Source organism: Gymnogyps californianus, chromosome 15 (assembly GCF_018139145.2).
Source record: "Gymnogyps californianus isolate 813 chromosome 15, ASM1813914v2, whole genome shotgun sequence".
NCBI lineage: Eukaryota > Metazoa > Chordata > Aves > Accipitriformes > Cathartidae > Gymnogyps > Gymnogyps californianus.
This window is the reverse complement of record NC_059485.1, coordinates 16649495-16674028: the sequence shown is the minus strand read 5'-3', so window position 1 is coordinate 16674028 and position 24534 is coordinate 16649495. Positions and strand designations below refer to the sequence as shown.

Here is a 24534-nt window from a genome sequence, read left to right as displayed (position 1 = left end):
CAGGCTGGGGCTGCAGGGAGCTCCCAAGGACCAGACTCTGACCACTCTGTGAGTCCTTCTCCTCCTGGAAATGCTCTGCTTGCCCCCGGAGCCCCACGGCTGGCAGAGCAGTGTCTGCTTGCCAGGCACCACCCCCTAAACGCTGCCTCCTCTCAGAGACAGCAAAACCAGAGCCCATTGCCTCTGCGTGCCCATCTGGCCAGGGGGACCCCCAGTTCGGACCCCCGGAGCAGATCCCTCCCGCTCCCTCCCTGCAGGCAGCAACCAGAGCAGGACACCAGGGCTGGAGCACAAATGCAAGAGATTTTATTTCAGATCATTTGGCTGCTTGCTGTCAGAGCGCTGGCAGTAGGTTGGGTCCAGCTCTAGCCATGGTGCCGTCTTAACGGTACTTGGCAGTCAGCACATTGCCCACGGCGCACAGGAACTTGTCCAGGGAAGCGTGGACCTCCGGGGTCAGCACAGAGGGGTGGTGGATGGCCACCACCACCAGGAAGCAGTGGCCCAGCAGCTGAAAGGCAAAAGGAGATGGTGAGCAAGGGGGTGAGGCGAGGGGGTGGCCGGGGGGTGCAGGAGGGGAGCCGGGCTGGTCACCCCTTCCCAGACACTCACTTTGAAGTTGACGGGGTCCACACGGAGCTTCTGGGCGTGGAGGTCGCTCAGCTTGGAGAGGGCACCCGCGATGTCATCGATGTGGTTGGCAGCCTCGATCAGCGCAGCCACCACCTTCTTGCCGTGCCCCTTGACCTGAGCAGACCCGTGTTGCAGGTCGAAGTGGGGGAAGTACGTCTTGGTCTGGGGGTAGGTTATGAACATCCTGGGGGACAGAGGGGGTCAGGGGCAGATGAGACAGGGACAGGGTCACATAGGACAGGGACAGTTGTGGATGGGGGCAGATGGGAGGGAGGAGGGGACAGACAGGAGAGGGGATGACGACGGGGATGGACACGTACCTCTCCAGGGCCTCGGCGCCGTAGTCCTCGGCATGGCCGCTGATTTTGGCGAAGACGCCCTTCACGTTGGTCTTGTCGCTGCCAGACAGCACCATGGTGTCACCCCCGCGTTGGCAGCCCCCAGCACGGGTGCCACCGCCGGCCGCCGCCGCCCTTATATGCAGTGCCGGGGCACCGCCCGCCCCCCGGCCCGCCCCGCTCCCGGCCCCGCTCCCGGCCCCGGCCCCGGCGGCGCTGGCCCCCGGCCAGGCGGGGCCGCCGCCCGCCCCCCCCGCCAGCGCCGCGCCCCGCTCCTCCCCGCGGCACCGGCAGCGGGCCCGGCTGGGGGGTCTCTGCCCCGGCACCAGCTGGGGTTTGGGTCAGCGTTAGGGTTAGGGCTCGCATCAGCGCAGGCGGGGTGGTCCGTCCCCTCTGGCACAGGCTGACTGCAGGGTTAGGCTTAGGTTTAGGCTTAGGCTTAGGTTTAGGCTTAGGTTTAGGGTCTGCGCTGTCATGGGTTGAGGTTAGGGTCTGCACTGGCACAGGCGGAGGGGTCTGTGTGTGTCCCCTCCCGGCACAGGCTGGGTTCAGGGCTCGGAGCGGGGTACCGGCTGAGGTCCCCCTGGTGCAGGCAGCTCTGGCACAGCCTGGATGTGTTCTGGCAGGATGGTGGGGACAGCAGCGTGGGGGTTGTAACTTCAGTAACGTGGTGGGAGTCTGTGCCCCGCAGACTGAGCCTGCCCAGCGCCCCCGACACCCACACACTGCCCCGCGGGCACCTGCACGTACAGACTGACCCATCCAACACAGCCTCCACACGCACACCTGAACTGCCCTGGTACACGCGCTGCCTCTGCACACGCTGCCACCTAACACGGCCCCTACACATACACCATCCTTGCACACACACGTGCTGCCCCTATACGCACACTGCCATCCAACACAGCCCTTGTGCAAACAGCCACTCGTCCACGCTGCCCCACTGCACCTACTGCTCTCGTTCCCTCAGTGCACCCCAAACCGGTGTACCCCAAAGTGTGTGCCCTCTTCATCCCCTGCTCCCCAACCGCAGTCACATCCCTTTGCATACAGACCCCGGAGCTCCCCTGCCCCAGCCCTCTCTCCTGCACATGTGCTGTGCTGGCCCCAGTGCTGCGGGGGGACTGGGTGACCCTGACTCCTGGGAAGAGGGGACACTCGGCAGAGCCACGGGGATCAGCACCGGGCACTGATGCAAGCACTGGCCTGCAGCAGCAGGAGCTCACGGCCAGGGAAGGAAGGCACGCAGGGCCACAGCGGCCCATGGCGAGCCCCATGTGCCCCAAATGATGAAGGCGAGGAAGGCAAGAAGGGCAAGGAAGACGAGGATGGTGAGGAAGACGAGGAGGGTGAGGAGGGTAAAAGTGCTTCCAGTAGGTTCGAGAGCTGGCACAGGCAGGCAGGGGACAGTTCACACCCGTGTTTCCTCCACGGCCGACGGTTCTTATCGTTTGTGTTTCAGGGAGATTAGCTCGAGCTGGCACCATTTCAGAGCGGGGAAGGAGGGGAGGGCGGGGGGCTGATCTTCTGGGAAGCAGAGCCCAGGGCAACAGTGTCAGGGCGGTGTGTCTGCTGCCTGTGCGTGCATCAGGGGGGCAAACTGCAAAGGCAGAAGAGCCCTTCAAACTGGTGACACAAGAATAAATGGATGTAAATGCACATGAAGACACTGGGATGTAGACTGGGATGTGTCTGAGGATGGAGGAAAAGCGCTGTGGGTTCGTCAGTGCACTTGCAGGAGCAGGGGCTGGCATGGCCCAGGGACTCCCAGCCGTGCGTTTCTGTGCAGGCAGGGTCTCCGCATGCCCAGCGCCCGGCTGCTGCCTGCACTCGGCCACCACAGGCACTGCTCTCCTGATGCACCATCTCCCATCCCTCACGAGCGCTCATCTTGTCCCTCTGGTGTCACAACACAGAGCAAACCCAGGGCTAGTTTAGTATCTTATAACCCATCACCTGTGATCTAAAGACAATGATTTCTTTTAATTCAGGCTCCAAAACCCTGAAACCAGTGGCCCTGTGCTGGACCGCAGCTCTGCCCACCCCACTCCCACCCTGCCCGGGTGCCAGGGGAAGAGCAGACACCCGGGCAGGTGTGGGGGCACTTCCCTGGCGGTCGACGGGGATTTGTGGCTCAGGGGTTTGAGCCCAAGAACAGTGTTTGTGCTTAACGGTCTGTGGTGGGTTTTTTTGCACTCCATCAACTTGTCTGATTGCTTTTGGAGCTCATGCAGGCACTTAGCTCCCACAGCATCCCCAATAAAGTCCTCAACAGCCATTGTGACAGATGGATCCAGGAGAGATTCATCCTACCCCGCCGGAGAATCCTTCAAGGGGATGCAAGAACCCCATTTGGCTTGGCGCACCCTTCCCCCCAGCTCCCCAAAGGGATGCAGGCACGGCAAGGCGACAGGCTGAGCTCCATTCCCCGGGTCCTGCTACCAGCATCAGCCGCATCCCAGGCTGGGGCGGGGTGGAAGCAGGCAGGGCCCTGGGGGGCACCCGGGGAGCCCATGGCCAGCGCTGCCTCCCTGTACCACAGCCGGCCCCACCGGCGGCTCCCTCCCTCCCTCCCTCCGGTGGGAGCACCGCGACGCTCCAGCCCACCCCAGCCCCTGGCCCTGGCACAGACGGACACGGTGCTGCGGCAAAAGTGTCTTTATTGATGGCACCCGGGTGCGGGCGGCAGCTCATCTGTACTTCTCGGCCAGCACGGCAGCCACGGCTGACAGGAACTTGTCGAAGGCGGCGTGCACCTCGGGGGTGTATTCGGCGCCCAGGTGCACGGCCAGTACCACCTGGAAGCACTGCGACAGCAGCTGCAAGGCAAAAAGGGGCTCAGCACCACCGCTACGGCCCCCAGCCCCCCAGCCCGCTCCCCGTCCCTCGTCCCCCGTCCCCTGCCCCCAGTCCCCTGCCTGCCTTGAAGTTGACGGGGTCAACGCGCAGGTTGTAGGCGTGCAGGTTGCTGAGCTCGGACAGGGCCTGGCTGAGGTTGTCCAGGCTCTTGACGGCGTTGCCCAAGGCGGCCACCACTTTCTTGCCGTGGCTGCGGATCTGGTCGGAGCCACAGCTCAGGTCGAAGTGGGGGAAGTAGGTCTTGGTCTGGGGGTAGGAGATGAACATCCTGCCGGAGCGGGACGGTCAGTGCCACTGACTCCCAGCCGGACCCCCCACACCGGCCCCCCGTGGGGCTCCCACCCGCTCGCCCCCCTCGCCCGTGGGGTCCCCGGGCTCAGCCTGCACCTGTCCAGGGCCTCGGCTCCAAAGTCCTCCTGGTGGCCCACCACCTTCTCCCAGGTCTGCTCGATCAGCTTCTTGTCATCGGTGGTCAGCATGGTGGCGGCTGGTGGCGGCGGGCAGGTCTTGGTGGCAGCGGCGCCCACGGGGACGCCCTCTTATAGCAGCCAGCACCTCCGCCCTGGCCTTATCTTATCGGCACCGAGGGGTGGGGGGGCCACGGCCGCGCAGCGCCGGGCCCAGGGAGCGGCTGCGGCCCTGCCTTGGGGGGCCCCAACTGCCTTGGGGGTCCAGTCCCGAGGAGGCCCCGAGGGGGCCCAGCTGCCCTGCCCTGCCCTGCCCCACTGCACCAGCCCCACACCAGGCTGGGGGCCGGGGGAAGCACCCGGCCGGGCTGCCCCATGGTCAACAGCAGCCACGGGCGCATCCCATGGGTGCCACAGCCTTGGCCGCACTGGCCGGCACATCCTCAAGCCTCCTGTTGGGATCCACCATTCCCCCTGGCTGGGCCAGGGTTCTCCCTGGCTCCACGGGTGTCAGGGTGGGTCCCACAGATGTCCCTGGCCCCTCATGTCCTCCAGCCTCCGGCGCATCCAGCCCCTCTCTGCCAGAAGAGCCCCTGGGCCTCTGAGCAGGAGCCATGGACAAGCCCTCCCGGGTCGTGCTGGGGATCTGCTATGAGAAACACCATCTCTCCAGCAGCTCGGAGAAACCTGGGTGGGGAAGAATCTCCTTTTTGGGTGCATGGTCTTCCCAAAGTCCATCCTGTGATGCTTGTCAGGCCTGGGCTTCTTCCCTTCTTCCCACCCCAGTGTGTGCTCCTGCCTCTCCCCGTAAATGCTGGGACATCCCACAGGGCGTATGATGGTTGGTGACTGTCACATCTTTTGCTCAGCTTCTGTATGAAGTCATTGGTACAGATTTGGTACGAATTTGGGGTTAGGGACACGCCAGATGCTGACCTGCCATGTAAGGTGTAGATTTAAATGTTCAGGTTACCTGAGACCCACAAATGTAGAATGTGTTAAAAACTGCTGGGGTACACTGGGTGACATGTTTAGAGCACTTTGGTGGCTTCAGAGCTTCTGCACCGTCTCTCTCCCCCTTGCCCAAACACAGTCCCTAAATTTTGTAAATGAGATGAGGACCACAGCTTGCAGTGCCGGTTCAGGTTGTCAATCAGAGTGTGCTTAAGACTTTGCACCCACCTTTTCATGCCAGAAGTCCTCTGAGACAGGCATGGGCAGTGAATGTAACCTGATAAATAATTATTTTCACAGCAGCTCGCATGGTGCTATGTTTTTGATTTTTGACCAAACTAGCGCTGATAACACACTGATGTTCTGGCTTTTGCTGAGCAGCATTTGCACAGCATCAAGGCGGTCTCTGCTTCTCACTCTGCCCCCCCAGGGAATATACTGGGAGGGGGCACAACCAGGCAGATGACCCCAACTAACCAAAGAGGTACTTGATACCATATAACGCCATGCTCAGCAATAAAAGGGGAAAGAGGGGGTTTTAGGGACGTTTAGGGGGGTTACCCATCTTTTTTGCTCAGGAACTGGCTGGGCATCAGACTAGCCACGGGAGGCAGTGAGTGATTGCCTTTACATCACCTGTTTTGTTTTGTTTTCTTCCCTCTTCTTCCCCTTATCCTTCATTTATTAAACAATTATTTCTGTTTGTTTGTTTGTTTGTTTGTTTGATCTTGAGCCCTGATTTTTCTTGCTTTTATTCTTCCTTTCCTCTTCCCCTCATCCCATTGAGGGGGGGAAGTGAGTGAGCGACTGTGTAGTGCTTAGCTGCCCAGCGGGGTTAACTCACAACAGGTACATATGGAGGATCCCTGCGCTCCCCCCAGGGCGACCATCAGTTCTCTACTCTTCCCTGTCGCTGCTTTCCAGAGAAACCTCAGGAATTTGTGGTCCCCCAGACGCCATCAGCACTGATGTGCAGTGGCCACTAGTATTCCCAAATTTCAAATGCATGTAAAGTTCCCCATATAAAAATAAGAGATGTCAAGCTGAGGGGATGGTCCCTTTACCAAACCTGTCTAGCAGGTGTGATAGCCCAAGGTGGTCATGAAGCACATCAGATACCTTGTCCATACCCCACGGAGAGGAGCATGAGCATCGCTCTGGGCACATCACAACATATGGCAATGCAGGTTTTGTTCACAACAGGCTGTGATGGGTTTTGGACAGCCCAAACAAAAAGCCTGGGTCCATTCAATATCCTAGCAGGGTAAAAGACTGTTTCCCGGTCAGCGTGGAAACAGTCTTTGGTGGATATACCTTTGGTGAGCAGTAGCAGCCACAGGGCTCTAGCCTGTTCTGAGCTTCTGCTCAATGTTATGCTATTCCCACTGGATTTACACAGCTTAGCACATGAATTAGTACGTGAATTCATTAGTATATGAGTTAATACATGAAGTTACACAGCTTAGTATTTTCTCCTCCATATTGTGTAGACATTTCAGAACACCCCTGCCCGAACAGTAAGATGTAGGTGGAACACATGGAGATGAAAGCACAGAGACCGTAGCTCACATTTGAATTATTTATTGGGTTTTGCAGATGACTGAGCCCCTGCAGAGGGGATTTGAGAGGACAGCATAGGAAAGGGTGAATACCCCGGAGCCTGGCAGCTGGGGTGCGCCACGGATGTGCGTCCCTCACCCTCTGTGCAGGCCATTTATCTGTACTTCTCAGTCAGAACAGAGGAAACACTGGACAGGAACTTGTCCCACGCAGCATGAACTTCTGGGGTGAAGTCACTGGGGTAGCGGGCAGCCACGGAGCACAGGATACAGTGGGAAAGCAGCTGTAAGGGAAAACAGGAGGAAATCCATCATAACCAGTAACAGATGTCAGTCTAGGGGTCTGCAGTGGGCCTTGGTCCCAGCGTGCTCTGGGGTGACAACTACGTATCCCAACCAGGTAGCGCTGCTGCCTGATGCTATGTGTGAAGAAGCAGAGTTACCTTTGGCATAGGGCAAAAGGCACTGCTTGATCCCACTCCCTCTTCCAAATGTCCCTTCCTTCCTCACCAAAGGGAAATGCAACAAAGTGGAAATGTTTAGAATTTACTAAGATTTTGTTCAAGACAGGTGATATAACCTGACATGTGAGGGAGATTCATAAATTACAACAAAGGCATCAGAGACTCGAGCCTGTCTAATACAAACCATAGGAGCCCCCTGAGTAGTTCTTTGCTTGAGCTGGACCAGGTCTTTCATTAAAAGATCCAATCCCAGGTTAAAAATCAGGTGGGGAACAAGCAGCGACTTGAGTTGACAAGGCTGTGCAGTGCAGTCAGGGATCAAGCTGCCATTAGCCAAAATGATCTGTGGTCTCTGATTCTGTGATGGCAGTTTTCATCCCTGAAAGTCTCTGTGCTCACTCACCTTGAAGTTCACTGGGTCCACCCTGAGGATGTAAGCGTGCAGCTCACTGAGTTTGGCCAAAGCACCTCTAATGTCATCAATGTGCTTCACAGCTTCCCCGATGGCATTCATGACCTTGGAGCCATGACCACGAAGCTGAGCTGAGCCTTGGCTGAGATCAAAGTGAGGGAAGTAGGTTTTTGTCTGGGGGTAGCTGGCGAAAAGCCTGGAGGAGAACATGAGAATGAGATTCAGCAGTGGAAATGGCATGCATGAGATGGTAAAACCTCAGAGCAAGTGCAATGTAAACCTGCCAGCTACAGAAGTGCACTCCTTCAGCGGTTGTGACAGAGCTTTGGGGGCTTGAAGTCTGCATCAGGTCTTTCTGCTCTTAAACCTCTTCTGCGGTATGTACAGATTAGACAGTGGGCTAATCTGTACATACTAGAGAAGAATGAAATGTTAAAAATAATTTTAAACTTAATGTATTTTTTGTTATTTGTTTTAAAATAAATAGCCCCAAATTGTCACTACATTTCCTATATTACATTGTAAGCCAGTTTGCAGGACCTTCAAACTAATATGAGCTGAACGAACCAGAATCAATATGAGTAGTACTCAGAGTCCTGGAAGGAGTATCACAATACTTTCTATGGAGCTGTAAATAACATTTAAATAACTTTGAATAACATAATAATTTCTGAACAATTTCCAGAGTATTATGCCTTTTGTGCCAGCTTGCTTAAATTTGTATGATCTTTGGATTACTGTGCTATACTTCATGCAGCGGGTCCAGTTGTCTTGTTTCCTAACAGTTTGTTACTTATCAGCTGGAACAATGAAACATTACCCAGTGAAATTAGTGGACAGCTATTCTCTTAATGCCTAGAAATGGCAAGAGAAATTGCATCACTTATACAGAAATTGCATCACTTGTACAATAAACCACCTCGAGTTCATTTCCTAACAGTGACAACCCTATTTCAGGACACTGAGTATGAATGACTTTGAAGTCCTCACCAGGGGTCCTGGCTATGAATTCTTCTGAATTGCTATAATGGGAAATAAACCATTAGAATTGCTTAGAAAATTATGTTTTGCTGTAAGATTTTGAAACCATCTATTAGCATTTAGTAGCACAGATATAATCCCAGAAAATTACATACTAAACAACGTAGAGGTCATCCATCAACTCTCACCAGTCCCAGTGTGCTCTCACTCATGCAAGTCTCACATGAGATACATCCTAACAGCAAAGCCAGAGGAGGCACCCTCTTCGGAAGGGTTCTGGGGGACTTACCTCTCCAGTGATTCTGCCCCAATGGCATCGGCTTGGGTAGCCACCTTTGCCCAGATGGCGACCACGGCGGCCTTCTGGGCTTGAGTCAGCGTCATTGTGCAGGAGGGTGCAGGCTCAGGCTCCTTGCAATGAACGCTCAGAGCAGGTTTGGACTCATCGCCCCGCCAGCCCTGGTTATAAAGAGGAAGGGGAGAGCAGACCTTGGCGCCTGTCCACGCTCATTGGTCACTCCAGAGGCCCACCCGTGGAGGTGGGAGACTCTTATCTCCCCGTGAAACAATGCCTGTTTCGGCACGGGTCAGTGCACTGCCCTCCTTGCTTGCTGGCGTTATCAGCTTCTTGCTTCTTGACATAATGGCCGTGTGGCCCGAAGAAATTGTCTGGACACATATTGATACATGAACGGAAAGATAATGGTGGAAAATTCCAGTGACGGAGCGTTAGGACACATCTTTAAGCTGAGGAGCGTATGGACTTCAAGCATACTAAGGAGCTTGGAGAAAAATCTGCATTTTCTGCCTTGCTTCACAGATGTGAACACAAGACTGGGCCTTTCTGTGCCATATCATACACTTCCAGCATATGTGGCTGCCACATGGCCCAATATTTCATATAAAATGATTCCTAAGTAGTGCTAGGGACAGGCTGGGAGATGTGCAGTATAGTTCAGAGGAGGAGTGAGACCCTGATTTTGTGGGAATCAGTGGAGGTCTTGCCATTTGCTTCAGCACTGCCAGGACTTCACTTTGCCGGCCTCTTGCAAAGAATTAGGGACGCACTCCGCAATTGATGTTGCTTATAACAGCACCAGTAGTAACGATTCCTATGGATACAGGGAGAGGGAGCTTATGAAATTGAGTAGGGCCCTAGAAAAAAGCATGTGCGTGTGAGAAAGCCCAGTCAGACTTTTTTTTTCATCACTAAACGCTTCATACTGCATGTCTTTGATTTCTAGCTGCGTGATCTTACTGTAAATTATGCCTTGTACTGTAAAATAGCCCTCAGCACCACAGCCAGTGCTGGCATGCGCTGTGCTACATGCTGGACATGCACAGGAAAGCCTGGTCCCACGATAGATGGCTTGTAGCTTCAGGGCATGGACACACTTGATGGGTGAAGGACCAAACAAGCAAAGGGAAGACCAGCACAAGTCTGTAATCACAGATAAGTGGGCAAAGTGTCAAAGAAATACCCTACTGGAGATGGTCGCTGCTGAACCTCAGGGAATGAATATCCTGCCAGCACATGAAGCAGAGGTAAATCTCTCTGCCGCCCTGATAAACTACAGCAGCCGTACACATCCCTGAGCGCTGGCAGCCGTGCACGGAAAGCTGGCTGGTACGGTCAGAGAGGTCTGATAGTGTTCTCTGCCCAAATAGCCTTGTACGTTTGTGCTGAGAAGGTTGATATGTATAAGCCAGATGCCTCGGCAAGACTCGTCTGCCAACTGCTCCAGAGGATGCTCCCCGGACATGGTTGTCCTGCTAAGAGGAAAGCCCTTCTAGGGATCTAATGATACTTGGGTCATGCGTGCGTTGGAGTATGTCCAGTGTACAGTTATCTGTACCAAAGTAGCAATGCCGGTGCAATCACACCACCCAGCCCCTCTCAATGTCACGCAGGAGCATGCACCCAACTTGGAGCCTCTCTTGGGAGCCACAGTGCGGCTGTGCTACGCTGCCGGGCATGGGAACCTGCCTGCCAGCAGGTGTTGGGTGGGAGGTGGGAGCTAGGGTTCCATGTGTACTGTGCTTATGGGGGGGGGGTTTCAGTGCCTTCACATGGGGATAGGTCTCTCCTCTCTGGGTAGACTCCACAGCCCGTAGGAGTTGATACATTCACTACCAATAGACCCTGCTCTCCTGGGGCTGTGGCTCTGCTACCGCGTCCTGGGGTCAGGTGGGAATGAACCAGTGGTGCTAGAGAAGCAGTAGGGATGGGGTCAGGCAGCGGCTGCTGTGTCCTCTGGTGTCCCCAGTGTCCTGGTGGCTGCAGTGGCACTCGCAGAAGGGCTCTGACCCACCCCTTGTGCTTTGCACTGGGTCTGAATTTAAGCCTCTCTGCATGGGATCTGTCAGAGGAAGCAGGAGAAACCTTGGGCCTTCCCAAAGGGCAGGCACAAAGCACTTGATGCTTCTCGGTCTGCAAGCCTGGCTGGGTTTGGTGATCTTGTATTATCATTTCCTCTGCTGAGGCCAACACCTTATCTGGGATTTAATTTAAGATTGTGCTCAGTACCACAGTTCCCTCCTCAGCCCTCCTGCCCGATGGCTGGGTGGCTGGGTAATTTGCCTCTCTCTGTACCTCACTTTAAGAGAGGATACAAGAGGGGACTCACCTGAGACCCAGTGAGGACAATCGCTTTACCATAAGGAACATTATCAGAGTGCTCTTTGTATATCCTCCCTTTGATAAATGCCATACATGTCCACTGAAAACCGGGAGCTAACTCTGTCTGGCTACTCAGATGCAGTGCAGTGCAGTCTCCAATTAAAAGTGCCTCTGATGGCATGGGCAGCAGTCCTTCAGTCAAGGTACAGGACAACACGATGTTCAGTTTATACAGCTTAAAAGTGTGGAGGTACCAAGGGAGGCTGTATTCATCATCCTGTTTCAAAAAATTGCAGTTTTCCCATAGAAAAATTACTTTGAAAATAAAGATGCTGTTGTTAAATATATATTTATGTAATGTTTTTGTCTCCTCCTCAAAGTGCTGCCTCTTACACTGCCTGCTGCGTGGCTGTGCTCCAAGCTCTCCTCAGCGAGAGTGCTTTTAATCAGAGGTTACTCAATCCACGCACGAGGGAAGCGACTGTGACCCAGATATACCCACGGATAAGGCAGAGACCATCAGGACTCCTTCCTATTTTGCTGCCCACTGTTTAGCCTGAACATTGATCCTCCATGACTGTTGGATTAAGGTCTGTGTAGGCACGATGATCAGAGTGATGCCCGCACAGGCATCGCTGAAATCTTTATGGAATTTGAATTCATTTTCTGAGAGTTACTCTTGCACTATCACAAAAGCCAGAGCAGCCGAAAGATGACAGTGGTTTGCTAGAAGGAGCTCATCGCATGCCCAGGATCAGGGCTGCGCTGAAGACGGTTGCGGGAACTCCTCAGGAAGGTGCCTGCTGGGAGAAGGGTGATCCTCAGCCACGTCCCACAACGTGACATGGAGAGTGACCGTCTCTGTCCTTGCATGGACCTCTCAGCCAAGTTCCTCCATCCCAGTGCTCCAGCTGCCCATGGGGTAGTGAGACGTGAAGGTCCTGGCCTCAGCAACGCAAGGAGTTGGACAACATAATTGCTGGTGTTCCTCTGTCACAGGGCCAATACTGAAGCTATGTCCTCCGGGAAACCCCACCAGACCTGCCCTCCTCTCTTGCTGTTGCTTCGCATAATTATGATTCATAGATCCATAGCAGAATGTCCAGCCTTGGGCAGATGATGAATCTTTGTCATGAAGCCGTGAAATATCACCACAGGTGATTTTTAGTATTAAGGTAGGTCTTTTTTAATCCTGTTCCAAAAGCAGGCTGCCAGAGTTTCTCATTTTAAATTGCAGAAGCGAGCAACAGGCCTGTTTGCTCGTTAGAAAAGTGGGATTATAATTTCCATCAGCCCTGACTGTAAATCCAGTGACCGATTGAATGGCACTGCTGTGAGATTAGGGATAACTTTCCCCACGGGCCTGTATTCTCCATGGGGACTGCCTCCCCTTCAAGGGGGATTCCCATGGATAAGGTGGTGCATATGTCTGCTCTAACTCTGAAAAATTTGGGGCATATTAAGTTTTGGAAATCTTAAAAGTGGAATCTAAATCCTGGCTTTATTCTTTAATTTCCTACCAGTGCTCAAAGAACTTGCAACACTTTGCTTTAACTAAACTACAGCCTCCAAGAGGCTGGAAATGACAAATATGTCTGTAATTTATTATTTAAGAAAGTAAAATTATGCTTTGAAGCAGACACACTGGGAAATTTTAACGTAGCTGCCCAGCGCTGGTGCACGAGGAATGCTCTGCCGTGATAATACGACTGCTCTTTAATCACCCTTACACAACTCTCTCCCCTCAGCAACACCTTCTCTTGCTTCAATTGTTATCGCTGGCCTTGCGGAGAATGGCCCTGCAGATTACACCCGTGCCGCGTGTGCTCATCTCCCTCTTCAGCCACCCACCTCTGCCCGATGTCCCTGGGGGGAATTGTAGAGCAAAATCCAGAGCGGGGATATCTCAGAGTGTTCAAATATCTAAATAGTGCAATCAAACACAGAAGAATTTGCGTGCAAAACCCAGGACATCCTCTAATATAATTGCTGATAATTTCTGATCTTGGTTAAACACAAAATAAGACGAAGGCACCAAGACAGCTGCCAGGGGAAGTAATGTTACCCTTACTAATCTAGAGGCAGGAGTAAATTTACAGGAACCACAAGGCAAGTTGCACCAGTGCTGTAAAGCGCCCTGAGATCATGCAATGAATGTGAGAAGGCAGATCAAGCGAGCCTTTCCATGAGCACGGGGAGCCAAGAGGTCTGACTTCCACAGCCTGCGTCCTGCGGGCACCCTGTGATGGCTAACCCGCGAGGGAGCGATGAGCCCTCGCTGCTGTTTGCCGCCAGCGCTTAGTGAGGGTCTGCAGACGTTCATGACTGAACTGGCTGGAAAGCTACAAGTGACCCAAAGAGGCCAACGGAAAGAAACGGCAACGGGCAGCCCAGGCCTCCGGCAGCCCGGGCATGAGGGCTCCAGGGCTGGCGCCGTGGCTGGGCAGCTGGGTGCAGGGCTGAACTGGGGGTGCTGGGCCGTGCTGGGGGCACTGGGCTGAGCTGGAAGGTGCTGGCTGCGGGCACGTGAAGCACTGGAATACACTAGGAGCGTGTGGAACGGGGAGTGGTGTCCATGGGAAGTACTAGTCTGAACTGGGGGCACTGGGCTGTACTGGGGGACGGGGCTGTGGGGGTACGAGGTACTGGGCTGAAGCGGGTCGTGACGCGCCGGGGGCCGGCTGCGCTCTGCCTGCAGCCCGGAGGCCCCGAGCCGCCAGCCCCGCACCGGCCCCGGCCCCGGCCCGGCCGCAGCCGCGGCAGCTCCGCCCCGCCGGCAGCCGGGAGCCGCGGGCCAGGCCCGGGTAGCGGGCGGAAGCGGAAGCCGGCAGCGCCGAGCGGCTTTCCTGCGGGCCGGGCCGGGCCGGGCCGGGCCGTGCCGTGCCGTGCCGTGCCGGCATGGGCGAGAGCACCAGCCCCATCAGCGTTATCCTGGTGAGCTCGGGCAGCCGCGGCAACAAGCTGCTCTTCCGCTTCCCCTTCCAGCGCGGCGCCGAGCACCCCGCCGCACAGGCCAGTAAGTGCGCGACGCCGCGGGGTCCGGCCCGGCCTGGGGACTGCGGCTGCCCCGCGCCCCCAGGAGCCTCCGCCGGGGGCCTGCTGCCGCCCGTGGGGGCCTGGCACCCCCCCCCCCGCCCCGCACCCACCATGGGGGCCTGGTATCCCACACACACCCCTCACACCCCCTGTGGCACACCCCCCCACCGCTCATAGCCTCCGGGGGGGGGGGTCTGGCACCCTGCACGCACCTCATACCCCGCAGGTGCCCTGGCACCCCGCACGCACGTCACACCCCACGTTAATGGAACCACGTTCCTGCCAGGTGTTATTATCGACCCGGTGCCTTGTTGCTGTTCCCAGATCAGCTGAAGCAGTGTGGGTTTTAAGAGCTGTAGGGGAAGGAGGAGGTAGGGTGAGAAGTGAAGGCGCTGATCTGGGAGAGGGGATTCAGAAGACGCTAAGTGAGCTGTAACCGATAATGGGTAGAAACTAAGAGACTTTTGTCCCTTGTGTTGAATAATGGGGTGGAGGAGGTTTCATTTCTTCTGGAAAATAGGAACACGGGACCATTCAGGTGCCAGTTGGCTGCTGTGGAGCCAGTGTTGCTTGTACCTCTTCCTCTGAGATTCCTGGTCCGGGATGGCCTCTGGGGCCAGGCTCGGACCTGCCTGCGGCCAGGAGTCTGGGGGGGCCGGAGGCAGGGCGGCTGCGCCCGCGGTGCTGCGGTCAGGGTCAGCGTCCCACCTGGCCTGGCCGGTGTGTGGCCCGAAGGTGCTGCAGGGTGATGAGGCCGTTTGACTTGGGTCGCTTGCTAACTGCTGTATATCACGAGAGGTTTGATACCCCTGTTCAGGTTGTGAGTCACTTTTTACCGGGAGAGAATCGTCTTTGAACCCCTTTTATAGGTAACATCTGAAAAAAAATATTTTTTTTTGGCTGGCTGCTTCCCTCCCACCCCCCTCCTGCTTTTTGTTGGTAAAGGATTTCAGTACCTGTGACTGCAGGAGGGGCTTCTGGAGCATTATCATTGTCCTGAAACCTGAGCAATAATGAGGGAAATGCATTGGTCAGAATTTTATTTTCCACTCTCTCTCTAACTGCAAACTGTTACCTGACACTTTAGAGAAAAGTTGTTTCTGTGAATGTTTTGCTTTCTCCTCTTTATCCCCTGAAGATGTGAACCTCTTTCTCCTGTTTTTTTGATGTGGTTTTGAGTGAGAATAGAAAAAACAAGATCTGGTAGTTCTACCTAAAAAGGAAGGGGCTTTCTGCTTTTAATATGACTTTTTTTAGATCTCTGTTATAGATAATTTTAAAAAGGGCACAGACAAGTATTCTCTTAATGCACAAGTATTCTCTTAATGCACAAGTATTCTTTCAATGCACTTATTTTAATGAACACTTTAAGGAGATTGTTCCTCAAAAAAGCTGTCTTTATTCTTTGTTTCAGATAAACCAAGGAGTCGATATGCTGTGAATAGCTCTGGTGACACCACAGAAGATCAAGATGGGGACTCCAGGTAGGGGAAAACATTTCTCCTTGCCTAAGAGTTTGAAACAGAGGAGAGATGGCCTCTTGCTCTCTTGCCTGCTAGTTCAGTAGGCAAATTCTCTCGGACCATATAGAAGACAACCTGCCAAAAAATGCTTTAATGCCAGGTTATGAGCAAATTAGTGCTTAGTAATGAGGAATTTCTCATGAGGGAATGCTACTCAATCTGTTGTTTTCCGAGCAAGGTATAGGTCAGGTATTTTGTGGTCATTAGAAAGGCAGTATTACTCTTTCAAAGCTATGAGTATTAATACTTTGGCAAAATTCCACTTTTCTATACCTGCCTACCTCTAACTGGATATATTATTCAGTTGCCTCAAATTCTTCCCTAGCTCGTGTAATTGTCATATGGAATTGCTGTGCACTAATGAATAACTAATTTTGTTTCTCCAGATATAGCTGCCCTTGTGTCTGTGGAGTGAAATAGTAGCTCAAAGGGATACTGAGACTTAAAGATAGTTTTTTCAATTACAGGAAATCAGTGGGTAACAAACGCACTGAAAATAGGCAGTGTGTTCTTCAGCATGCATGTACGTATGAATGGACCCTCTAATTAGTTTTTGTAGAAGATTTGAAATGTGCTGCATGGTTCTAAATTTATCACTATCAGAGGTGAGACCAATCTGGGAAAAAGGTTTTTTGTTTGTTGGCCCATAGTTCAGTTGCAGATCTTTTTTGTGTTTTAATCTCCACTATTAATAAAACAGGGTAGTTGCTGCTCTTCTCTCATATAAAAGTAAAAACGAAGTACTCATCACTTGTCCCCAAAAAAGAAATTTAGATCCCAACCTCACAAAATGCAAGCTTGTTCTTAACTTTATGGCTGAGACTGGTTTAGCTGAAATTAAAATTGCTCATGACGGTAAACTTCTTCAAATTCATATATTTTTCTAGGACTGGGATCTTATGAAAACACATTTTGCTTGAGGTCATTCGTATCTCTTGTCTCTTCTGGTATCTTTGAAACCTTCAAATGCAGCCTTCTGTCATGTCTCCAGCGTGTGCAGTACGGTACAGGGCACAACTCCGGTGAGAGCAAGCCGTGGTTTTGTAAGTTTGGTAACTGGTGAATGGTATTTCAGACTGTGCTGTGGACGGCAGCTAGCATGCACATTAGGATGGCTCAGTGCACGCGTTTGCTGGTTATCTCAGGGATTTTGTTGGTTGCTGTTCAAAACCCTGGCTCTTGTATTTCTCTAGATAGATTAAGACGCTGTTGGAACGGTACCAGCTTCTGTCTGATACTGATTCTTGTTGCCTCTGCCATTTTGGCAGGTTGGACAAAGAACTTAATGCAGAGCTGTGCTCGCTGGATGTTGCCTGTGGTGCTGAATTAGTGTGATGCAGTATGTGGCTACTACAGTGATGTAGGAAAAGCTTTTATCATTTTAAATTATGGTCAGATGAGAAAACTGTTATTATTTTCCTGAAACTGGTTTTAAGTAGATTGAATGTGCTGGCATGTAACCTACATTAAACAAAGATTTAGTTTATTTCATTGTAGTGGTGTCCAGAACTCTGGGCTTGAAAGTTAGTGCTTAATCTCCTGGTCAGGTATTTGTTATCAAGCTCTTAGTGTTTAAAAGAATTAATGATCTCTCAGCTGAGCTCACTAAGTGCAAAGTATCACAGTTCTGAAGTGTTGAATGAAAGAATATTAAGACAGAAATCCCCCTCTGCAGTGATGGTCTTCAGAAAAAAGAAGTTGTCATTTGTACAGTTTTCTATGTAGCAATACATACAAGTTCATGCTGCAGTGTCTGCACCAGACTCTTACTAAGGTCTGTGTCTATAAACCTTATATCTACTTAGATGAAATTGAGGTGTCAGTCAACACAGGTCTGTTAGCAGGAAGTCCCTTAACATTATCTCCTGTGGATCTGTCTATAGCTGCCATGCAGATGAAGGGGAAATAGAAGAGGAGCATTTATGTTGCTCTGAAAGCGTTGGTTCTGCTAGAGGCAGATATGGAGGTCCAACACACTGCTTGTGCTGCTTACGTGGCTGGGCATCTGCATTCAGAAATTCAAAGTCTCTTTCAAAATTGTGTTTGTTTATTGAAAAGCTTTTTCCCGATACCAGTGTAATCAGTGTTCTAAGTCCACAGCATCCCATACAACTGATGTAGCAGCTAAACGTATCCTTCTTTTCAGTGATAGCAGCTAGTAGAAGAAATTGCTGATGCTCTTTATATACTAAGTACTGTTAATTTATATTAGGCAAGAGGAGGTTTGTTGGCAGAGTTAATATCTTTCACTGGACTTACTGATAACAGGTGGAAAAAATATGCAAGTTGTAGGTACACAGGCTCTTCTTCCAGCACAAAACAAAAAGGGATCTTCAAAACTGTGTACAACAGGTTGCTCAGACTTTTGATTTATGTCAGACCATTTTGGGAGTAACAGAAGTTGGTGCCTGTGGAGCAGAAGAGATTCTAAGGGGAGAGTGGAGGCAGAAAGGTGCAGACGTCTTGGAGAGAGCGAGATGCATATGATTTGTAAACTAGGAAAGGAAAGAGTTTAACTATCGTATGCTGTAAAACCAGTATTGTCATTGAGATCATGGGGGTTTTTTGCTCACCAATGTTACAAATTTTTGCTCCTGGGCTCCTGTTTGGAATGTGTTTTGTATGTTCCCATTGCAGATCAGGCTGGAGAGACCAGGAATGGAACGACTGGTTTTGTGAGAGCCATTCCCCCAGTGGCAGCTCTGTCCCTGTAAGTTCGTTCTTCCGCAGTGCAGTGGTGCCGCAGTTCTCTTCCTGAAGCACTCAGTTCAGTAGTCCACGGAGAGATTTCATCAGCATGAAGTCCAGTCTGTGTTCTGGTGGTGGTGATTTTCTGATTGGAGTTGTCCCCCATGAAAGTAATTTATGAAGTGATTTCCTATTATTTCTGGAAGGCTTCTTCAAGGAAGAGTTGACAAAAAGATTCCTTTAAATCACCGCATATCAGTAGCATCTGTGGATGTTTTTGGTGGCACATACTGAGGCTCTGGAGCAGGCAGACTGCTAGGTTGAGTTGATGGTGTATGGCAAGTTTGGTGATGTTGAAGGGTTGGGTCTTTCCCATGTTTTCATGTTCAGTAGCAAAGGTTATTTCGGATTTATCTTGTTGCTGCAATAGTTCTTATGAGGGTTGGATTCATCCTTTTTTTTATACTGGATAGCTGTCTTTAATATACTGGTAATCTAGCACCAATTGTATCCTAGATAAGGTTCACTGTTGCTTTTTTCCTAAGCTATTGGAACCCAGATCGATTGCTTTTGAGCTCACCTTTCCTGGAGCAGTTGAGGTGTATGTATTTCTTTATGGCCTCAGAAAGGACCAAATTAGATCAATTTAGGTGCCTTAACTCTGCATTGCCATATAGCATATTTGTATGCATAATTGGATTTCTTTTTGCCTTCAGACTCAAATTTCCTGGTCGTTGTTATGCTTTTTGGTTTTTATAGACAATTGCAGCCTATTCGTGACAATCCTACCTCTAGGTCACTGGTGTGTATTTGCTTGTATTAATTTCTACTCAATGGAGCTGTGTGTTTGGGTCTTCAGAATATATATTTTTCTTCCTTTTAAAAGCAACTCAAGCAGCAGAAGTGGTTGAGGTGTGTTGATGGTGGCCATGCAACGAAAAGGTATTCAGAAGAATCTGTCACTGTCAAAACAAATTGCCTGTCAAGCGTCTCTGTTGGTGGCTTCTCAGCCTTTCATCATTTGCTCTCTTCAAAAACATCCTCCACTTTTTGAGTGCTTTACCAGTAATACGTACTCCTCACAGCTTATGGAGATGCCTGCCATTCTCTTCCCCCTCCCGAAAAACTGTGAGGCAATTACTCTTTTGAAGCCATAAGATAATGCTTTGTTAAATTGGTTTGAAATGGTTTTTGTAGTTTTTCTGAAGGTGGTATAGTCATCAAGCAAAAATTCTAACGAAGATGCACGTATAGTAACATATGTTACACCAGACTTTGCATTTTTTAGTAGCATAACTGACTAATTGAAGGAGGTTTAGCAAGTTTGACAGCATTGATGTTGTTAATTGGCCAAACGCTTCTGTTATAAAAAAAGTCGTTACTGACAAACAAGAACTTGAATGTCCCTTTCTAACAAACAGTAGTTCTCCTGTGATAACATTTCTGTATCCTCTGTCCCTCTTTCACTGGACTCCAGTGTTCTTTCTTGTATGTGTTCTGAAAGGCTTCCTTTCTGTAAGCCTGTGCTTTTCCATCCATCCATTCCTTTAAACATCCTTCCTGTAATATCACCCCCTTTGTATAGTTTGTCATTTGGGATTGCTCTAGGTTCCCTTTTCAACATGACCAGTAGAAATCTGCTGTCTTTTGGATTAATAATTGTTGGAGGCTTTCATTTTGCCTCCCCTTTCTAACATGGACAGTATAAAGCTTTTATCAGATTCATTTTTCAGTATATTTAGGAAATTTGTTTCAGGAAACAAGTCCTTTTTTTTCTTTGTTATTTGAAAAAAAAAAAAAGCAGTTGATGGTTAAAATGAAAATAGGTGTGTGTTTCTCTGACATAAAAGTGAGTACAGCTGTTAACAGAGCCTTGCTCTGTACCTGTTGTAAAGAAGGTTTTCAGGTTCTTTGCCTTGAAAACTTTTTCAGCCTACTCTCCCTAAGTTTCTGCTTATTGCCTGGGGCAGACAGAGAGACAGAGAATGACTTCATGCTTGTTCTGTGAGTCTGGCCAGACTTGTACCTATTGTTTAGATCCCTGGGGGGAGCAGCAGCAGCTCTGTGTGCAAGGCCCTTTACAGAATCCTGGCTGTGCATCCAACAATAAATGTTTGGCATCCTGTTTTTCTAACTCTTGTGGGTATGGAAGCACCAGAACCAATTGTGAAGAGCTGTGGGTCATTTGGGGCTGCACAGGATGTTCCTCTGGTGAAAACGCTAGTAATAGTCTAGAAAAGAAACTGAAGTTTAGAATCTGTTCTAAATCAGACTGCAACCTCTTCTATTTTCTCTTAAGGTAAGCATGAATTAAAAAGTATTGTGTAAATACAGCTCCACAAATGCAGCGTATTGTGGGAACACATTATGGCAGCCAGTGTTAGCGAGAGGACTCAAATGCCTTAGCCTGTTTTCTCCGTGTTGTCAATCCTGCAATATATCCCCGGAATTCGCCTACCGTTAACTTTTGACTCTTCTCAATAGTTATATTTCCTTTACAGGAGTTTAACCCTTAATAGTTCATCCTAGTTTTTAATATTATCTCTTTCTTTTTTTTTTCCTGTATTTTGTATACTTGCCTCGTTTATTTTCTTTTGTTGTGTTTTTGTTTTGTGTTTATGGCCATGTTCCCATTTCAGAGACCAATGTCCTCTAACTGATGAGCAATTGGTTTCAGGGTAAGACCAAACGTTCTAAACAATCACCTTTGTCTAGAATGGCTTTCTTTTCTCACCATCCTTTTAATTGTGCTTTGTTTCTGGTTTCTGTTTTACACCGAATGATGAGATAATTATATGCTAAATCACAATGTCTGTAGGAAACATATTGCTAAAGGTTTACGCTAGGATAATTACAGAGGTCCTACTAACATTTCTGTGCTTCCTGTAGGGTATCCAGAATGGGTGTGGTACTGTCCCTTCTGTGAATTGAGAAAAGTTGTGATCCTCCGAGAATGCAACAAGTATAGCCTTGGCACTGTAGTTATTCCAACAAGGAGCCCTAAAACAAATTGCTTTCTGATGAGCAATGACTTAAAAGTACAGATCAGTGAGTAAACTATTTAATCCCACAGTAATCATGGAGAGCTCTTCAGAGACCTGGTTATGAGCAGCTGCGCTGGTTGCTTGTTCTTGGTGCCCCACTAAGCTAAACTGGATGACTGCATTATCCCCCCTTTTTGAATGTGTGGAGGGAAAAGTGCTTGTCTCTGCCCAGGGCCCCAGAAGTATTAAACTGCATCTCTAGTCCCTTAACGTAAAGATGTTCACCTAGATACTCAGCTCCCATTCTAAACTACTTCAAAGAATAATTCTTTATAAAAACCTTGCTTTGAATTCTTGTGGCGTATAAGAAGTTATTATCCGTTCTTGGGGAAAAAAAGAATTTATGTTTGAGATTCTTTTCCCCCTCCTTTGCCGTGTGCTAAAGCAATTGTTGTTTCAGCTGGGTTTCCAGAGGAGATGCTGGTGACAGCAGTCGATCTGCACTAGTGTGGTGTGATACTGCTGGATTGTCTGCTGTTGCTGCTACGTTGAGCTCGTGATAGGAGTGGTAGGATATTTTGGGCAAATCAAAGCTTTTGTTTTTTGTATTTAGTTTCTGCCTGCTGAGTTCCTTAGTACAGGAGAGGTTTGCTTCCCTCTGGAAATCACAATGCTCAGACTAATCTCATAAAAGGAGAAGGGACTGTTACTGCCCAACTGCGAAACCTGATCTGCTTCTAACAAACTCTTGGGCTCTGATAAGTCAGTATTTTTAGGTGATCTTAATACACCCCGGAGATTAGAAAATCAGTGTTAAAATATTTAAAGTAAAAGTGTTATTTTCTAAGATGAGATGATGAATTGAAATGATGGGAATAACGTATCTGCTGTCCCTCAATCTCCCCATCACCCTGAGGCCTAAGAAATGTATAAATTATGTAGAGCGCTGGGGAGGGGGACGGACCCCAAACCAGCAAAACCAATAAATCTAGGCTGTCAGATGAGGAGAATGGGGCTGGAGTCCAGGTCACTCTCGGGAGAGCCTGCGGTGATACCAGGTGTCTGTACCCATCAGGTAGCACCCATGTAACCCATCACAGGGTTATCTACCCTGAGCATGTCATCTGGCTGCAGTTGCAGTACTCTCCCAGAAAGAGAAGCTCTGCTAGTGAGAAGATACTGAGGACTTCACAAAATCAGCCTTTTAATCTCCTCCTCCCCACAGAGCCACGTACAAGGGAGGGCAGACAGAGGGCTGTCGGTGTCATGAGCTCTCCTGGGAAACTGTTGAACTGTTACGTTGAGCACCACATTTATCTGTTAAAAGATCTGCTGGTGTAATTCCTTGTGAAAGTCAAATCTTAACAGTGGTGAAAGTCATCATAATGATCAGTTTTCCAGCTCCCAAGGTATCCTTTGCCAAGGCTGGGGGAGGGAAGAGTAACTCATTTTTTTTACCAGCAAGCAGGCATTTTCTAGTTTACCCTTCTTCTCCCTTCACCCCCCAAAACATATGCTCATTTTGGATCCATTGCTATTACAGTCTTCCTGGCTCCACGATGAGCCTATGAACGAACACAGCTGAACAAGGCAAAAAGAGGGGGAAAAGCTCACTGCTGTCATGGTGACTTTTTTTTCCTATTTTGAATGTGATTTCCACGGACTGTCAGTCCGGGTCCTGTTTGAGGATGCTCTGCCCTTTCTTCACGAACTCTCTGTGTTGTGCAGCGTGGTGGCCGAGGAGCATGGGCTCAGTGGCCCCAGGAGCCTCCAGCTAGTCTCCCCATCTCTCTGCTTGCCCTTAGCTGTGTTTGGAGCAGAGCGGCCAGGAATTTGGAAGTTTGTACACAGCTACTCCTTCCATAAGCCAAACGTAAGCAGCGTGCTGTGGTCAGGATGACCTGTTTGTACGAACACCGGGGGCTTTGACAGTTTGTAAAGCCCCTGTGTTGTCCTTCATCTTCAGTATATGTAGGTCTAATAAAAGAAATGCCCCCTGGGTCATGTGCAGATGGGTACACACAAAAGACCTGGCTGTGTGCATTTGTCTTAATTTCTGTAGTACTCCATAACTCAGAGTGAACCAGGAGTATCGTACATTAATTCCTTCTCTGGGCATTGAGGGCTTGCTTGTGGCCAAGAGATAAGGTGAGCACAGCACACACCCATGCCTGCCCTTTTCTCTGAGTGATACTGGGTTATCTGGGATACCTGCCTGGTGGAGGGGGATGGTCTGACAGGGACACACACTCCTGAATGTAAATAAAGAAAATGAACTAAACATTTTCATTCTTAAAAAACTGGTCTCATCAGAAACTGGTTTGAAATTCATTTGGTTAAATGGGAGCCTCCGAGAAGTCAGATGAGGAAAGAACTTGCTAATATCAAACCTTGCACTGCTCCTATTCTAGAACAAGTTCCCTGCAGCAGCTAGCTGAGGTCCTCTTCCCTGTGGATTTGAGCTCCATTGTCTCAGAGGACACCCTGAGGAAAACAAGTGTTGCAAGGCCATCGGAAAGAGCAGCTGCAGATTTCCTCCCTTGTCACACTAGATTCTTACCCATTTTTGCAGTGGTAGCTGTCTTTTACAGGGCAGACTCCTTGTAGATACTTGCCCTCCCGTCTCGCAGCCACCACCGATGCAGAGCAATCCAGTAACACCGTGGTCGCCATTGGGAAGGGCCTGCCCTGTCATGAATTTGTCTCCGTTTGGTTTATCAAATGAGAAAGCCCAGGTGAGGCCAGGCAGCTCTCAGAAGGAAGGGTGCCGGTGGTCTCTTGACCACGGGTTCAGATCTATTAAGTGAGTAACTTTGAGTCTCTCTGATGAGATTTGGGAAAGGAAGGACAAGCATTGGTTGTATGTTTCTTCTAATTGAATCAGCTCTTTCTTGCCTTCCCCTCTGCCATACTGGGTGGCTTAAAGATCTCTGTTGTGCTTGAGTGACAGGCTGTGTCGATATGTAGTTGCTTAGTAAGTTCATTAACCTGCAGCTAAATCCAGGCAATGGCTAACTTGAGCTGTTTTTATATTTAAGTGAACTGCATCTAATCTTTCCAATGTATTTTGCTGAGC

The 24534-nt window shown here is 50.1% G+C and overlaps 4 protein-coding genes across 10 annotated transcripts in view; 1 reads left to right on the top strand and 3 right to left on the bottom strand.

Moving 5' to 3' along the window:
• Positions 1 to 284: 284 nt before the first annotated feature.
• Positions 285 to 1081, bottom strand: LOC127022374 (hemoglobin subunit alpha-A). The gene is made up of 3 exons (XM_050905922.1): positions 954 to 1081; positions 613 to 817; positions 285 to 511 (listed from the first exon to the last, which is right to left on the bottom strand). Exons 1-3 carry the CDS (start codon positions 1046 to 1048, stop codon positions 383 to 385), a joined length of 429 nt encoding a protein of 142 aa, XP_050761879.1. The 5' UTR covers positions 1049 to 1081; the 3' UTR covers positions 285 to 382.
• Positions 1082 to 3614: 2533 nt separating this feature from the next.
• Positions 3615 to 4334, bottom strand: LOC127022201 (hemoglobin subunit alpha-2). Its single transcript, XM_050905658.1, has 3 exons — positions 4218 to 4334; positions 3894 to 4098; positions 3615 to 3790 (listed from the first exon to the last, which is right to left on the bottom strand). The coding sequence occupies exons 1-3, from the start codon at positions 4307 to 4309 to the stop codon at positions 3662 to 3664; spliced, it is 426 nt and encodes a 141-aa protein (XP_050761615.1). The 5' UTR covers positions 4310 to 4334; the 3' UTR covers positions 3615 to 3661.
• A 2571-nt stretch (positions 4335 to 6905) lies between these two features.
• LOC127022219 (hemoglobin subunit pi) lies at positions 6906 to 8991 on the bottom strand. Its single transcript, XM_050905692.1, has 3 exons — positions 8897 to 8991; positions 7618 to 7822; positions 6906 to 7034 (listed from the first exon to the last, which is right to left on the bottom strand). The coding sequence occupies exons 1-3, from the start codon at positions 8989 to 8991 to the stop codon at positions 6906 to 6908; spliced, it is 429 nt and encodes a 142-aa protein (XP_050761649.1).
• A 5111-nt stretch (positions 8992 to 14102) lies between these two features.
• The window catches only part of NPRL3 (NPR3 like, GATOR1 complex subunit), a 46496-nt gene continuing 36064 nt past the window's right edge, over positions 14103 to 24534 (top strand). For 2 of the 7 annotated variants that reach the window (XM_050906310.1, XM_050906309.1), the window contains exons 1-2: positions 14103 to 14243; positions 15678 to 15747. In XM_050906310.1, coding sequence (XP_050762267.1) covers positions 14126 to 14243; positions 15678 to 15747 — 188 coding nt within the window. In that variant the 5' untranslated portion in view covers positions 14103 to 14125. Of the gene's footprint in view, positions 14244 to 14604; positions 14635 to 14674; positions 14689 to 15677; positions 15748 to 18423; positions 18497 to 21113; positions 21153 to 24534 lie in introns of those variants that run through there. The other 5 variants (XM_050906308.1, XM_050906311.1, XM_050906312.1 and 2 more) reach the window with 5 other exon arrangements.

Excerpts from the sequence above, each read along its gene's own strand:
- LOC127022219 (XM_050905692.1), bottom strand. The coding sequence starts at position 8,991 with ATGACGCTGACTCAAGCCCAGAAGGCCGCCGTGGTCGCCATCTGGGCA. Across the intron at positions 7,823-8,896 it reads GGGGCAGAATCACTGGAGAG|GCTTTTCGCCAGCTACCCCC; the intron begins GTAAGTCCCCCA and ends GTTCTCCTCCAG. Across the intron at positions 7,035-7,617 it reads TGGACCCAGTGAACTTCAAG|CTGCTTTCCCACTGTATCCT; the intron begins GTGAGTGAGCAC and ends TTTCCCTTACAG.
- LOC127022374 (XM_050905922.1), bottom strand. The coding sequence starts at position 1,048 with ATGGTGCTGTCTGGCAGCGACAAGACCAACGTGAAGGGCGTCTTCGCC. Across the intron at positions 818-953 it reads GGCGCCGAGGCCCTGGAGAG|GATGTTCATAACCTACCCCC; the intron begins GTACGTGTCCAT and ends TCTGTCCCCCAG. Across the intron at positions 512-612 it reads TGGACCCCGTCAACTTCAAA|CTGCTGGGCCACTGCTTCCT; the intron begins GTGAGTGTCTGG and ends TTTGCCTTTCAG.
- LOC127022201 (XM_050905658.1), bottom strand. The coding sequence starts at position 4,309 with ATGCTGACCACCGATGACAAGAAGCTGATCGAGCAGACCTGGGAGAAG. Across the intron at positions 4,099-4,217 it reads GGAGCCGAGGCCCTGGACAG|GATGTTCATCTCCTACCCCC; the intron begins GTGCAGGCTGAG and ends CCGCTCCGGCAG. Across the intron at positions 3,791-3,893 it reads TTGACCCCGTCAACTTCAAG|CTGCTGTCGCAGTGCTTCCA; the intron begins GCAGGCAGGGGA and ends TTTGCCTTGCAG.